The sequence below is a fragment of the Calypte anna genome, chromosome 1, assembly GCF_003957555.1.
Source record: "Calypte anna isolate BGI_N300 chromosome 1, bCalAnn1_v1.p, whole genome shotgun sequence".
Classification (NCBI taxonomy): Eukaryota; Metazoa; Chordata; class Aves; order Apodiformes; family Trochilidae; genus Calypte; species Calypte anna.
In genome coordinates, this window is record NC_044244.1 from 60,638,390 (window position 1) to 60,651,869 (window position 13,480).

At 39.3% G+C, this 13,480-nt stretch overlaps 1 protein-coding gene across 2 annotated transcripts in view; it reads left to right on the forward strand.

Annotated features, from left to right (window-relative positions):
* PKP2 (plakophilin 2) overlaps nt 1-3,394 on the forward strand; it is a 47,001-nt gene extending 43,607 nt beyond the window's left edge. For both annotated transcript variants that reach the window (XM_030454197.1, XM_030454207.1), the window contains one exon: nt 974-3,394. In XM_030454197.1, coding sequence (XP_030310057.1) covers nt 974-1,042 — 69 coding nt within the window. In that variant the 3' untranslated portion in view covers nt 1,043-3,394. The remainder of the gene's footprint in view (nt 1-973) is intronic.
* The last annotated feature ends 10,086 nt before the right edge of the window (nt 3,395-13,480 follow it).

Here is a 13,480-nt window from a genome sequence, read left to right on the forward strand (position 1 = left end):
TGACTGCTTTTTCAACATACAGCTGTGTTGACTTCAACCTACCTACCCTCAAACTGCATTTTAAACCATGCTCATTCCTTGTTTTCTTGCCATTCAGAATTTCTGTCACCCAGAATTCCCCATAATGTAAACCTAATCCATTTTTCAAGCTCTAGCCTTTAGCATTTCTTAGTCAGCTTGATTCTTGTACATTTTCTGGTTAAATTTTCTCAGAAAAACTCACTTAGGGTAGTATCCTTTAACAGACTTGCATCACTCATTAGTATACTGACTCACAAACCAGAAATCTGTATTCAGGAAACCCATATGAATTCTAAATTGATTTGTTTGTCTCTGGGTTTTGGGTTTTTTTGGTTTTGTTGGGTTTTTTTTTTGGAACTAAATTCCTGACTTTACTGTACAGTAATATCCCTGATGAAATGAATTTTCTGGTCACTGGTACTTTGAGTATGCCTATAAGACACATTTGTCAGATCTGGGTTTCTAAAAATGCTGATTCCTTGCTGTTCCTGTCCCCTTGATATGTCAGGTTCAGCACTGAAAATTACAGGCTACCTAATGCCTGACATTTTTGAAAAGCCAGTTTAATGAGCAACAGAAATTACTTATCAAACAAAACTGGTAAAATCTTGAGTAATTTTTGACATTGTCAAAGAGTACAACTCTTTGTTCAGATAGAGTTAATCTCAGCTGACATTAGTCACCTAGGACTTAAAAATCTGTAGAGCTGAGCTGGAAGAATAGGTTCCCCATCAGCCATTGGAGAAAGTTAAGCAACTCCAATGATTCATCTCACCTATCTTAGGCTGAATGAAGTTACTCCTGGGAGATGCCTGTTCTGTCTCTGTTGAGGACTCTGCCTAGGCCCCTACCTAAATGGCTCCATTCCTAGCTTATAGGCAGCTGAACCCCCTCTTCCCTTGCAAAACCAGCACTGAAGATAATAAATTATTCTGTTGCTTTCATTCCAAAGGCTGACTACAAGAAGGCAGATTTCATCAATACCCGGACCACAAAAGCTTATAACTCACTAAGAGACTGAATAAGAGCTTAAAACCACTGAAGAAAAAGGAGATCATATGACAAATAATGTAGATATCTTCACGTGGTTGGTGTTGCCATCATGAACCGGGAAGTCTCTTGGAAAAAAAAACCAGGCTGATTTTATATAGGACTTGAGTGACCAGAGGATAGTTGGGTTTGTGTTTTTAATTGTAATTCACCTTGTTGTCACTGTATATATCAATTTAAGAAGCTTATATCAATATAAGAATAACCAAAGATGGATTCTTCAGTATGTCTGAAATGCAGTTTCATCCAGATTGAGCACTAGTTAGAGCTTCAGATGACTGCCTTTAGTCTAACAGTCATTTAGGTTTGAAATGCTGATTGGCAGCAAATTATTTTCAGTCTGTTTTATACAAATAGTTTTCTACAGTGGGTAAGCATCGAGTGCACTGCTCAGGACACAGAATTTTTTCACCCTTTTGTTTATTCCCACACGTTAAATAGGAGTCTCCAGGCTCTGTGAGTATACACAAGAAGCTGTTTCACTACCTGCATTATAAAAGCACCAATGAAGTTAAAATCATTATTTTTGTATTGCTTGTATTCATGTGCTCACTGTTTCTTAGCCTGTTTTCTTTGAGATTTGACTAGCAACAAAACTGATTTTGCATAGGTCTTATCCCTTTCTCCTTCCATCTTCCCTCTAATGGCTGTAGGAATTTATAAGTGGGTCCAGAAAGGGTTTTAACTAGAACCATTATGTTTCATACACTTGGGGCTGAACTTAGACCCACCATTCAGACCCATCATTCTTTGCTAATTGGTGGAAGAGTTTTTTTCTGGTGATTATGGGACTGTTTTAAGAAAACTGCATTTTCAAAATTACTCTGTTGATTGTATATAGTAAAGGAAATGCAGTCTTGCCTTTATTTTTGGAGTAATAGATATGCACACACAAGAGGTTAGACCTCGTGCAGCTTGAGGAATTCATCTGATTCTGCTTCATTACTTGGACTCATCATCTTCCCTACAGCAGTCACATGCAATGTGATAACTAACAGGAGAAGAAAAATTCCTAAGCACCTAAAGGCTCTTCCCATTGTATGAAACTCAGAGAGGGAAAAGAACACTGAAAAACTCCACCTGATACCTTTAGCAAAGTGAGATTTATCTCAACAAACCAGTAGTTAAACTGTCCATGAAACCAATAGGCCATTCATATATAAAGCTCTGTGGCTGGCAAGATGTGGGATCATTCTTCTGAAATCTGGAGAACTAAACTACATTTTTTGGCAAACAAGATTTTGGCACATGTGCTTTCAAGCCTTCCTGCACAAATGGATCCCATGCTGTACCCTTTCGCTGGACTGCTGGCACAGGAGCTATTACAGCTCTTCTTGTACAGAAGGAGATGCATAATCCTTCAAGCAGGAACCTCACAGAGGAGAAAACCAGACTTCTTCATCTCAACACTCCTGACCAAAGGTCTAGCTCCTACCAGAAATTTACAACCAGCAGATTGTGACATCTTACTGTGTCCAAACCCATTCCTGGATCTCGGGGAGCAAAATTCTGCTGGTAGATGCACATAGTTATCATAGGGTTCCCAGAAAGTCCCACACATCCACACAGAATAGAATGCATCCTGGAGAGTTAAGCAAACAACCCTGCTTTCCCATCACAGATCGTTTTCATAGGTCTGTTAGTCCTCCACATTTGCTTTGAATAACTCAAGTCAAATGCATTCCAGTAAGAGGTTTTAAAAATACTATTGTTTTTTTAAGAGATCTCTTTCAAAATACTCCAGGTCCAAAAACAACACATGGGAAGGGAACTTAACAGCACCACATGTGGAGGTAATTGTTTTTAGAATTTTTTTAAAATACAATAGAAAACAGACAATTAAAATCTAACTCTTACTTCTACACTTGTCCACTCAAGTAACTCTGTGTATGCCATGAATGAGTAAACACCAAGAAACCTGGAGGAATCTACCTTTACCACCTGAAACGTAGTGGTTGGCAAAATTAATATACAAAGGATAAACCTAAACACAGAGTAGCACGGGCTTGAAGAACTGCAGTCTGAAGATCAGGAAGAGATCTCTCATAAATATTCAAGCACTGGTTTAGTTCTGTGAAACTCACATGTTTGAGTTTGGTGCTTTTTATATTAAAAAAAAAAAAAAAAATTAACTCTCAGTAAGATGTCCTTAAGAAAAGGTTGCAAGCTTTTGGGGTTGTTTTTATTGGACAGTGTCCCTTTAAAATCAAAGCAGTGTTCAAAAGTCATAAAGAAGATTATCAGACCTGACGACAACTGAAAGCCATAAACGGGGATGGGATAAGAAACAAAGACACACCTTATTACAACTGATCTCCTACTTGTATGCAATCAAAAACATTTCAGCAGGATGCCAAAGAAAGCAAAGAATGTTAGTCAGAGAAATAATAAAGTCCCTTCTCTAATGCAAAAAAATCTGTCTTTGGTCTTTGTTGTTATTAGTGAGCCTACTTGCTGGGATTCAGCAAGTATATTTTCAAGCCTTAGCCCTTCTTTTAAAAGGAAAAATTCATTTTTATGTTAAATCTAGGTCCAGATACCTAGACTTTCCTACAATGGGCCAGTGTTATAGAGGGAAAGCTATGTAGTGCTCCTGTTGGCATCAGACTGCTCCTGCAAATAATTTATTTTTACCTACAAAATCTGTCACAGCTCTTTTGTCCAGTATTACTGACTATCAAAGCACCTGGCAGCCTCTGTTTTCACCCCTCTTCAATTGGTCTTTGCCAGTAAACTTAACCACAGGCCATATCACTGCTGGAGATCTCAAATAAAATTGCAGGCATTCTCTACCATAGCCTTGGACTTGGGAAATGGAACCTCCACACTTGCCTGTTTGCAGAGAGATTTGAGACCTTGAATTTAAGTACAATAGGTACCATCCAGAAAGTTTTGGCTGAAGCAGTGACTGTTGGTTCTCCTGACTTGAAATAGTATCTTAACAACAGCCCAGTACAGCCAGCTTTTGCTGAATAATTTTATTACAAACTCTTAATTACTATGGATAATGTTGTATACCATATCATTTCATCCTCCTACACTTTTTCTACTGTAATTGCTTCTAATTTTTAGTGCTTTTCCTCTCTACCCCACTCTTGGTAAATAAAGTAAAACTATGTAAAATACTGCATTATATTCTGCACGGATACGGGGTTTAGGTTACTTGGGTTTTTTGTGTTTTCTTCTTTTGAGTAGGAACAGGCTGTATATTCAGAAAGGTTCAACTCCCTTCTGGGCCCATGCAAAACTGCAGATGAGATGAACTGGCACCATCATGAGACATGGCAGAAGGATCCCAGCCCTTTCACCAGTCACCACTGGCAGGATGTCCTCCAAACATGACTCATTGAAGCTGAGGGGCTATACCTCGGGCTGCTCCTTTGCTTCTTACTAGTTTTGGCCCTAAGGCTCCAGCTTGCCAGACATTCTCCTGTCTTTATACTAGGTGTTAGGAAACATTTTTTCACCAAGAAGGGTGTCAGGCAGTGGAATGTGCTGCCCAGGACAGTGGTGGAGTCACCATTCCTGGAGGCATTTAAAAGGCGTTTGGACCTGGTCCTTAGGGACATGGTTTAGTAGTTAGCTTATGGTGTTGGTCAAAGGTTGGACTGGATGATCTTGGAGGTCTCTTCCAACCTAAAATATTCTGTCATTCTGTGATTCTTTAGGATTCAGGATCATAAAGCCCATCAGTATCACTCCCTCCCCCCCAGGGGCATTGATGAAATAGCCTGCTGACCACAGTCACAGTGTGAATCACACACAAACTGTGCTAAATGATGAGCTGATGCTTCCTAAGTTATTTCAACTCTAGAAACTGCTCTTCTATTCTTTGACTGCTAATGATTAAAACCTCTGTTTGAGTTTCTGACTCACACTCTAGACAGGGAAGGTAACATAACCTTAAGGCATAATCTGATATGAGACAAAGGTCTGGAAACAGAGGCAGAAATTAAAACGAAGAAAATACACATTTGAGCTCAGAATCACAGTACATCAAGGACAAAGCTTGAAGAATCAGATATTAATATAATCGTGTGAGTCTACTCTTAGCATATTGTTTTAGATGATGCCCAACATCATTCCACCAAAAATGCAGCAGGGAGATTTGCTCGAATATCCCGAAGACAAAAAGGGATTTATAACAGATAGTATACACAGAGCAGGATTTTGCCATTCTCTACAGTCATGCTTTGGTTATTTTAATAGGTTTGCATATGATGAGGAAATACACCCATTTTATCTTATTTCACATGTTGAAAGCCAAAAATATTTTATTATACACAGCAGAGGTATTGTCAGGTCAGGATCAGAAATTGGAATTTGTTTGCATCCTTTCTTCAGCTCTGTCTTTCAGTGCTGAATCCCAGTATGACTGTAAATAATTCAAGTTTAGGAGTGTAACATTTGTTACATTTTTTTTCCATTACTCAGCCTAAGCTCTCATTCCCTTATTTGTATCCTATTATTCTTAATGATCTCGCAGACCAGGCTAAATATCCACACACATGAAAAAGCAGAAGAGGCATTTGCTTTACATGTCCTCGGAACCTGCAGTTTAAAGCCAATACTCCAAATCTCCCTAAGGTGCCATGGCCTTCCACACATTCATGTGCCCTTGGTCAAAGCACAGGCAGCACTGTGACCATGAAAAGGGGTGGGGATTCCAACTGCAAACCCAGTGTTTGTCATTTGGCTCTTCTTTTCATCTTTTCATTACCTCATATGTCCTTCAAAATTGCACAAGGCTTTCTTACCTATGCTTGTATTTTGCAGTCTCTCAGGTTTAATCAGCTGTAGGCCTATGAGCCAAGCTGCCATTACTGCCATCACCTTAGAACACATTGCCCTCAAAAGTGCCCAGTTTGCTCTTGTTTTCTGGAGTCAGAAGGTCACAACTACTGCCTCGAATGTATTTAGACACAGGAAGCCCCTGTAACTTAAATAAGAGATTCAACTCTGCCAGTTCTAGACATATTTAAGGCCCTTGTTTGACCCCTCAAAAATATGGCTTCTTGCATATCCACCAGGAATTGAAATAGCCAAGCCTGAGACACTGGGTGAACACAGAAAAATGATTAAGAGTGAAAGGGTCTTTTTTTAATTGCTGTCTAACAGGGTAATGCCTTTTAGAATCTTGAAAAACTTTATGAAGCCCGTGAATGTCATAAAATAGGGGGCCCCAGCCAGAATAGCAGTGTTTGGCTTGGAATAACAACCAAATAAATCAGTAATGGAGTATCAGTGTTGAACTCTGCCTGGAAAACACACTGAGCCTCAGGATATATGAGCACACTCAAGTTTGACTCAAAACACTGGATATTGTGCACAGCCCAATTAAGAATTGTGCATGAGTTTAAAAGATGGAGAACCTTGAATGTGGATGCAGGATGGCCTGTAACTGAAATTAAAAAAAAATACTTTTTAGAAAAAAAACAAAAAAACAAAAAATCCCTGTCAACTAAAGGTTAGGAAATGGTGCAAAGAGGACATATGCTTTTTTATCATAAAGCTTCCCCTTTGTTATAAAAATGCTGCTTGGCAGCATACTTGGGGCAGGCTGTACGGTGCATTTGTGCTATGGTTACCTTTGTGTTGATGTTGCAGTTACAACACAGTAACACACAGGATGCTGCAGAGAGAACAATGGAGGCTTTCAAAGAAAACCTTTATCCTTGAGGAGGGACAGGACAGCCTTGTGGGCTGGCAGCTCTCTATATTTGCTAGCATGTTGGATTATTTGTGTTACCTGGCTCCTGCTTTGTGCTTAAAATGAAAGCTGGGATTACAGGGATTTTAGTCTGTTGTTTTTTTTTAAAATTAAACTATGGGTCATTAGGAAGTTTTTTCTTTCATGATAATAGGGAAAAAAAGCTGCTCTAAGCATATAATTGATAAGGCCTTGAAGTAACATTTTATTGGTTGAATCTTATCTGTTGCTTTAAAATTATATAGACAAATATTAGAGTTTTCAAAACAAAGGAGTTTGCAGCCTCTCTGCACAGCCCATAAGAACCTGAGGTGGTTTGATCTAAGAAGGTATTTATATGTAGATTTAAAAGCTGGGCCCCACTATTGCCATTTCTCCAATGAGAAAGTGCCTTCAAATACTACAGTTCTGCCTCAAAAAGCCCTGCATCCCCAGCCTGATCCGCCACAGCTTTGGAGGAACGTGTGACTTCAAGGACAAAGTGGCAGGCATATGGTGACTGCTCTGTCATAGCCAATGCCTGCTTTCTCCACAGGGACAAACTGATGCCTGGCTCAGGGCAACCATCCCTGGCCCATCCCTGGGCCCTGCAAGGTTCTGACCATCTGCACATGGTCGTGAGTCCCCACTGACACAGCAGTATGATGCTCTAAGCAAGGTAGAACCCACGGGACCCCTCTAGCACCTGCTGTGGGATGGATGCTTTGGCAAGGATTGTTTGAACAACTTTGGGGTTGGCACAATGTGGCAACCTGAGAGGGCTCTGAACACCACAAAGAGCTGCTTTCTAACCATCCTGCAGGCACTCACTTCGTGGGAAAAATGCACTTTGCAGCACCTATCAAACAGTCATGTTAAGTTGGCAAAAGCCTGGGAAAGTGTGTGTCTGCTCTCAGGTTCTCCAGTAAAGTTAGCAAACAGCCATTAGTCAATTCCCAGCAAGGAAGGAAAATAAAGGTAAATAAGGTGTGGTCCTGGACAATGGTCCCTGATCTCATGTTTGTACCAAGCAACTGCAGCAGATGTATATTTTGCTCTGTTGCTGTTTCCACTTATGCACTCTGGTTGTAGGGCCTCAGGCCCTGGCTAGATTTTTTTAAATCTGTATACATAAAAAACAAACAAACAAACAAACAAAACAAAAAACCCACAACATTAAAAATCAGTTTAACATCTCAAGCCAGGGAAAAATTTTTTTTTAATTCTTGTTAAACATTAAATTCATGTAATATATTCATGATCCTGTTGTTTGAGCAAGAAGACACCTTCCTGACTGCTAACAGCTTCACTGGCAAGGATTCTTTCCTTTACCCCAGGCCCTCCTCAGCATGTTTAGCTCTGGCTGCAAGCAAAGCTCCAGCATGACTTGCTGTCTTCACAAAAATGATAGCAAATAACTCATAGTTTACTCTGATGTGCTGCTGTCCCTTTAGTAGAGACATCTTTATTTGAGGGGAACAGCTTAATGTCTACATTCATGACATTTAACAATAGGTTTTTTCAGGGTTAGAAGATGAAGGCAAGGAGAAAAGGAGGGTTTCTATGAAGATCTTTTCAACATTTTTTTTCTTTCTGGGCCATAACAATAACTCTTCTAAACTAAACAAAACAGTATTCTTCCTTAGCCCCCTTCAAAAACAAACCAGTTAATGTTTTCTGGGGGGAACCTATTTTTGCAAGAGGCTTGCTGAAAGCTACGAAGATGCTATAAAGCACAAATACTTTTTCTTTGGCTAGTAGACAGTCTCTGAAGGTTGCATCTCACTGACAAAGTTGAGAACAGAAATAATCCAGCAGTGCCATCTCTGCTCCCACATCAAAGTCAGTTTCACCACCTGTAAATTTAGCAGTGAAATCAGGGTAACATATTGTTTACTTCCATATAACCCAAGATACATTCCCAGACACAGAAAAGTCAGGACAGGCTGGGGGGAAGGGAGGTTCCCTAAACAAAGGATGTGCAAATGTGGCTTGAAAATTTACTTGCCAAACCAAAGTTAAACACATCTCTTTGCATCCCTCTTCATTACTACTGTAGCTGTGTTAATACGATGGTTGCTCATGGGTCTGAAACTTCTCCTCAGGTGGGGAGGGTTAAGATTATAACAGCACAGGAAAACCCTGTGCACATCACACAGACACACTCACTGCTCCTTTGCAGCACCTCCATATACAAAGAACTGAATCCTCCCAGGGGGTTAAAGGGAATGTAAGAACCTGGCCCTCTATAAAATGCCCCTTAAATAAGGGATAGTTTGTTGTCTGTGGTAAGAGTTTTCAAAGGCTCTCGGGATCACTTTCCAACCTGCCATTTCACTGGGAGGAGATGTATCAGGAGTGCAAATTAGCTCAGGGAAACTTTGTGCACATGCAAGATAATTTCTGCAGAGACACCAGTGCCAGGTGGGACTGACCAGCCAAGCAAGGGACCTGCTTAAAAGGGTCTGGGATTTACAGTGGAAACCAAGTGAAATTTGAACCAAGAGCAAAGTTACATCGTGAACTGGGGAAACGGTGTCGTGGCCTACGTTAGGAGAAGGATGGCCAGTTGACCAAGGGAAGTTGTTACTCTCATTTGGCAAGGAGTACTCTGGAGTGCTGTGACTTGAATGCTTGCACTTCAAGAAAAATGATGCCAAGAAGTGGAGAGGATCCAGCAGAGAGTAACCAAGGCAATGAGAAACTCAGAGCTTATAAACTGTAAGAAGACATTGAAAGACATGGGTTTGTTTGGCCTGGTGAGTGGGATGCAAAGCACAGATGTAAAGTAACCTACAAAGGAATTGAAAATAAGCCCCAGAGAAGACAGAACCAAACTTGTCACTGTAGTGATTGGCAGTAAAGCAAGGGGTCATAGGGTGACAGTTTGAGATATTCAGGATTGGCATTAGGAAAAACTTTCTTACCAGGGCAGTCATGCCATCCTTGAAATCTTTACCCAAAGAGGTCAGAGACACTCCATATTTACCAGTTTTGAAGATCTGGATAAAAAAGAACAAGCACGGTAACTTGGTATATCCTATTATGTGCACAGCACAAATGGTGATATGTCAAGCACAACCAAGAGAGTTGGTGACAGCAGATGACATTTCAGTGGTACTTCTGTGTTTGCTCCCTTTTAGCACCACATAATTTCTAAAGGATTTTAAGAGTTTCTCTGCATAAAGTGAAAGGGCCAAAAACAGTTCAAGTTTGTGGGGGTAAAAAGTAGAAAGAGAAATCCTTCGATCTATCCTTAGCTGAAGACTGGGAAGTATTTTCCAGTGGAAGGCAATCTCATCCACTCGTTGGGGATCCAAACTCCATGTGACCCTACTTAGCCACAAGCAGAATGACATTTGTTGCAGCTAACATCATCACTACATTGGGTTTGGCCAATGACACTAAGGGGATATTTTGACCTTTTAGTAGCATAAAGACAATCTATTTCTTCTTCCCTAGCACAAATTTAGCTTCACTGCAAAGCAGGTAGTTTTTGCAGTTTTCAAATGCTTCTTTGCTCCTGTGTTGTTCTAATCAAACCAACAGTTCTGCTTTCATGAAATATCATACAAACCTTACCTAAAAGGAAAAATACATGTTGAGAAAAAGAATAAAATAAAACAAAAAAAGCTCTCTAACATACAGACTTTATTGAAGTGAGTCTTAAAATCATTACTACAAAAGAGCTTTCCCATATCTGTTTTCAGAATCTACTGTACTTTTCCTTGAGCTTTGATTTTTCACAATGCTGACAGCTTCCTTTGCTGTACTTTTATCCTTTTGTCCTCTCCTTTCAGTATTACTCTCATATTACAGCTGTAATAGTTGCCATCAGTCAGACTGGTCCAGCTTTGGAAATTCCTATAATCCACTCACTAGGCAGGAGTTCATGTATGAGCCCCACATCAAGAAGCAGTCTGAGCTCTTAGAGGACTTTGAGACTTGCCTGGCTGATGAATGAGCAGCAGAGTCAATTGTGAAAAAGGTCTCAGGTAAAGAGTAAATGTAAGGTTGTTCACTTGCTGTTTTCACCAGCTATAATCAATAGACAGCTTCTTGGTGGATTCAAACCTGGGTCTCTCAGTGTGAATTTTACATAAACCATCACTTGTTTTTCTCATTACAGTTACCACAATAATGTAAATTGCCATGTTGTAGAGGTAAATATATTAGAGGTTATCATTAGTTAAAGTACTTGGAAGTACAGATTAAATTTGGTTTGTGAGCCTTCATTATTTTCATTGCTTGGTGGTTGGTTTTTTTTTATGGATAGAGATTAAAATCAGGGAGGAAAGGGGAGAAGGTTAATAACGTACTCTAGAATTCTTCCTTTGAAATTCTGGAGCTTCTTTTGCAATTAATATGGTAACTCAGAGGTCAGTTTTATTTTGATTGGTTTTTTCAACAGCTTTTTAGAGGTGGTAGCTTACCTCAGAACCTAGGTATAAAAGATGAATGGCTTAAAGAAGTAGCAGTGCATGTTGAGCATATTCAAAACATAAATGTGTTTTCAAGCATATTTAGAAACCTAGTTCCTACTTAGGTAAGGGGAATGGGAAAAGACCTGGGCCTGTGGATTACAGGTGGTTAATAAATGGGTGAAATTTGTACTGCATCTATCACTTGGTAAGGGCTGAACAAAGTCAAAGGAAAGAGCAGATTATCACAGCTCAGAGGGGAACAGCCCAGTTTTAAGAAAACATATGAAAGAACTTCATACTGAAATAATTTACTTGTTATACCTCCAAGGCAGAATACCACAGCAATCTGCTCTTCCAACAGCACTTATGAAGTTGGAGGAAGGTTGTGCACAAGGTAAGTCCTGTGTTTCTTTCTTAGTCAACGCAAAATTTAAGAAATATCTGGGGAAAAAATAAAAGGCTCAGAAATTACTCTGTATTTATCAGCCTCTGTTGTAGTTCTGTGAAAATAAATGAACTAGTTAGCTGTAATTACTAATAGAGGAGTTAGTTTTCTCCTGACAAAACTGAGATACCTGCTAGCCTGCAGAGCCCAAGCACAGAATCCAAATAGAAGGTAGCTGAGTAAATGGAGATGAGTGTTTGAAGAACCACAAAATACCTTGTCATATAGGAAGACTTTTCCCTGGAGTCTTCTTTTCAAGATACTTGAGGCTTTAGGAATGATGGCCTAGTTGCCATCATGAGCTTCAAATAAAAACTGGGATTTTTATTCCTAAAAAATTCTAAAGAAATATCTTATAATGCCACCTGCGGACAGAACTACCCTTTAGTATTGCGTGCCTAAGCCTCTGTATACACAGAAGTACAGAGGAAATATTAACCTGAACACTGTGCTCAAATTTTGTTCTCAACATAAAAGTTAGGGATCAGAATGTACTGCAAGAAAAGACCAACACTAACAAGTTTTACCTGTTCTTGAAGAGTTTACTGGATTCCTCCACCCAAAGGTAATCTATTTGTTGTTGCTTAGCTGTCAGATCGATGGCTCTTGGCATCAGCAAAATCTGGTTTGAACTTGGCTTGAACAATCAGTCTTCCCTGGCATTGTCTAGAAGAGGAATGGGTAGATTAGCCTCACCTTTGCCATTCAAAAAAACATAGGCTTGATCTTTCCCATCTACCCTAAAAATATCCACCTCAGGTTACTCTCCAGTGATAATAATCCATGCAGCTTCCTCAGCAAAGTACTGATCTGGTAGTTTGCTGTTTAATACTTTCAAAAGCTTATTAACAGGACTATAGTTGCACCAAGTGGAGTTTTGCCAGTGTCTGCTAAGAGCCTGCATGCATGTGAAATGAATGTACAGGGCTCTGTGCCACATTAAAAAAAAATAAAAATAAAAAGGGTCAAAGATACTACTAAAACTGTTCTTTAGAGAAATGGGAATAATCATAGCAACTCAGTGTTTTGGAACAGTTTAATAGTTTAAAAACAAAAGAATCCCCATTCATGGCAATACTCATCCCTGTGGAGCTGAAGGCAGTAATAGCAATATCAATCAAACCTTTCATTAAAAAGTACACAGTTATATAACCATATACTAACTTGAAAATTTGCATTAGCTATATCTGTTTAAAAAAGGAGCTGCTCTTTACTGATGCCCTAATGCAGGAATGGACACCAGAAGCCTCATGAGCATAAAGAATACCTTGATGTGAGACCCCACATCACCTTCCCCTCTTTGCTGAAAGAAACAAGAAAGGGAAGGTCTGTGTGACTTACACTTATACAGCAGGAATATTTTGACTAAAACAAGTTTTGATTTAGGTTTTTTTTTTTATAATCTATAGTTTGTTCTTAGTATTTTAAAAAAAAGTCTTTAAAAAAAGATTTTTGAAAAATATAAATAATCCATCCATACTACAGTTCAACATGCCTGAACTCAATTGTATAAACCAGCTTGATGTAGAGAGTCCTGCTGCCTAGATTCAGCCTAAGACTAAGATTAGGAAAATTACACCATTACATCTCAGCCATGTGACTAAAGACCTGGGTAAATTTTAAAAAAATCAGAAAGGATATTGATAAATCTGTCATTTAGCACAGCTTTCTTATAGTTCTGATGGACTGAATTCCAGTGATTTCTATCTCCCTGATCTGATTTTGGTCACTGAATACTAGAAGACACTTGCAAGAGACTGAAGCTTATTTTTGATAGCTATTAAACAAACTTGATATCAAAGAGCATCAATGCTCTGAGCAGCACCACCTTAAATCATGAGCATTCAGACT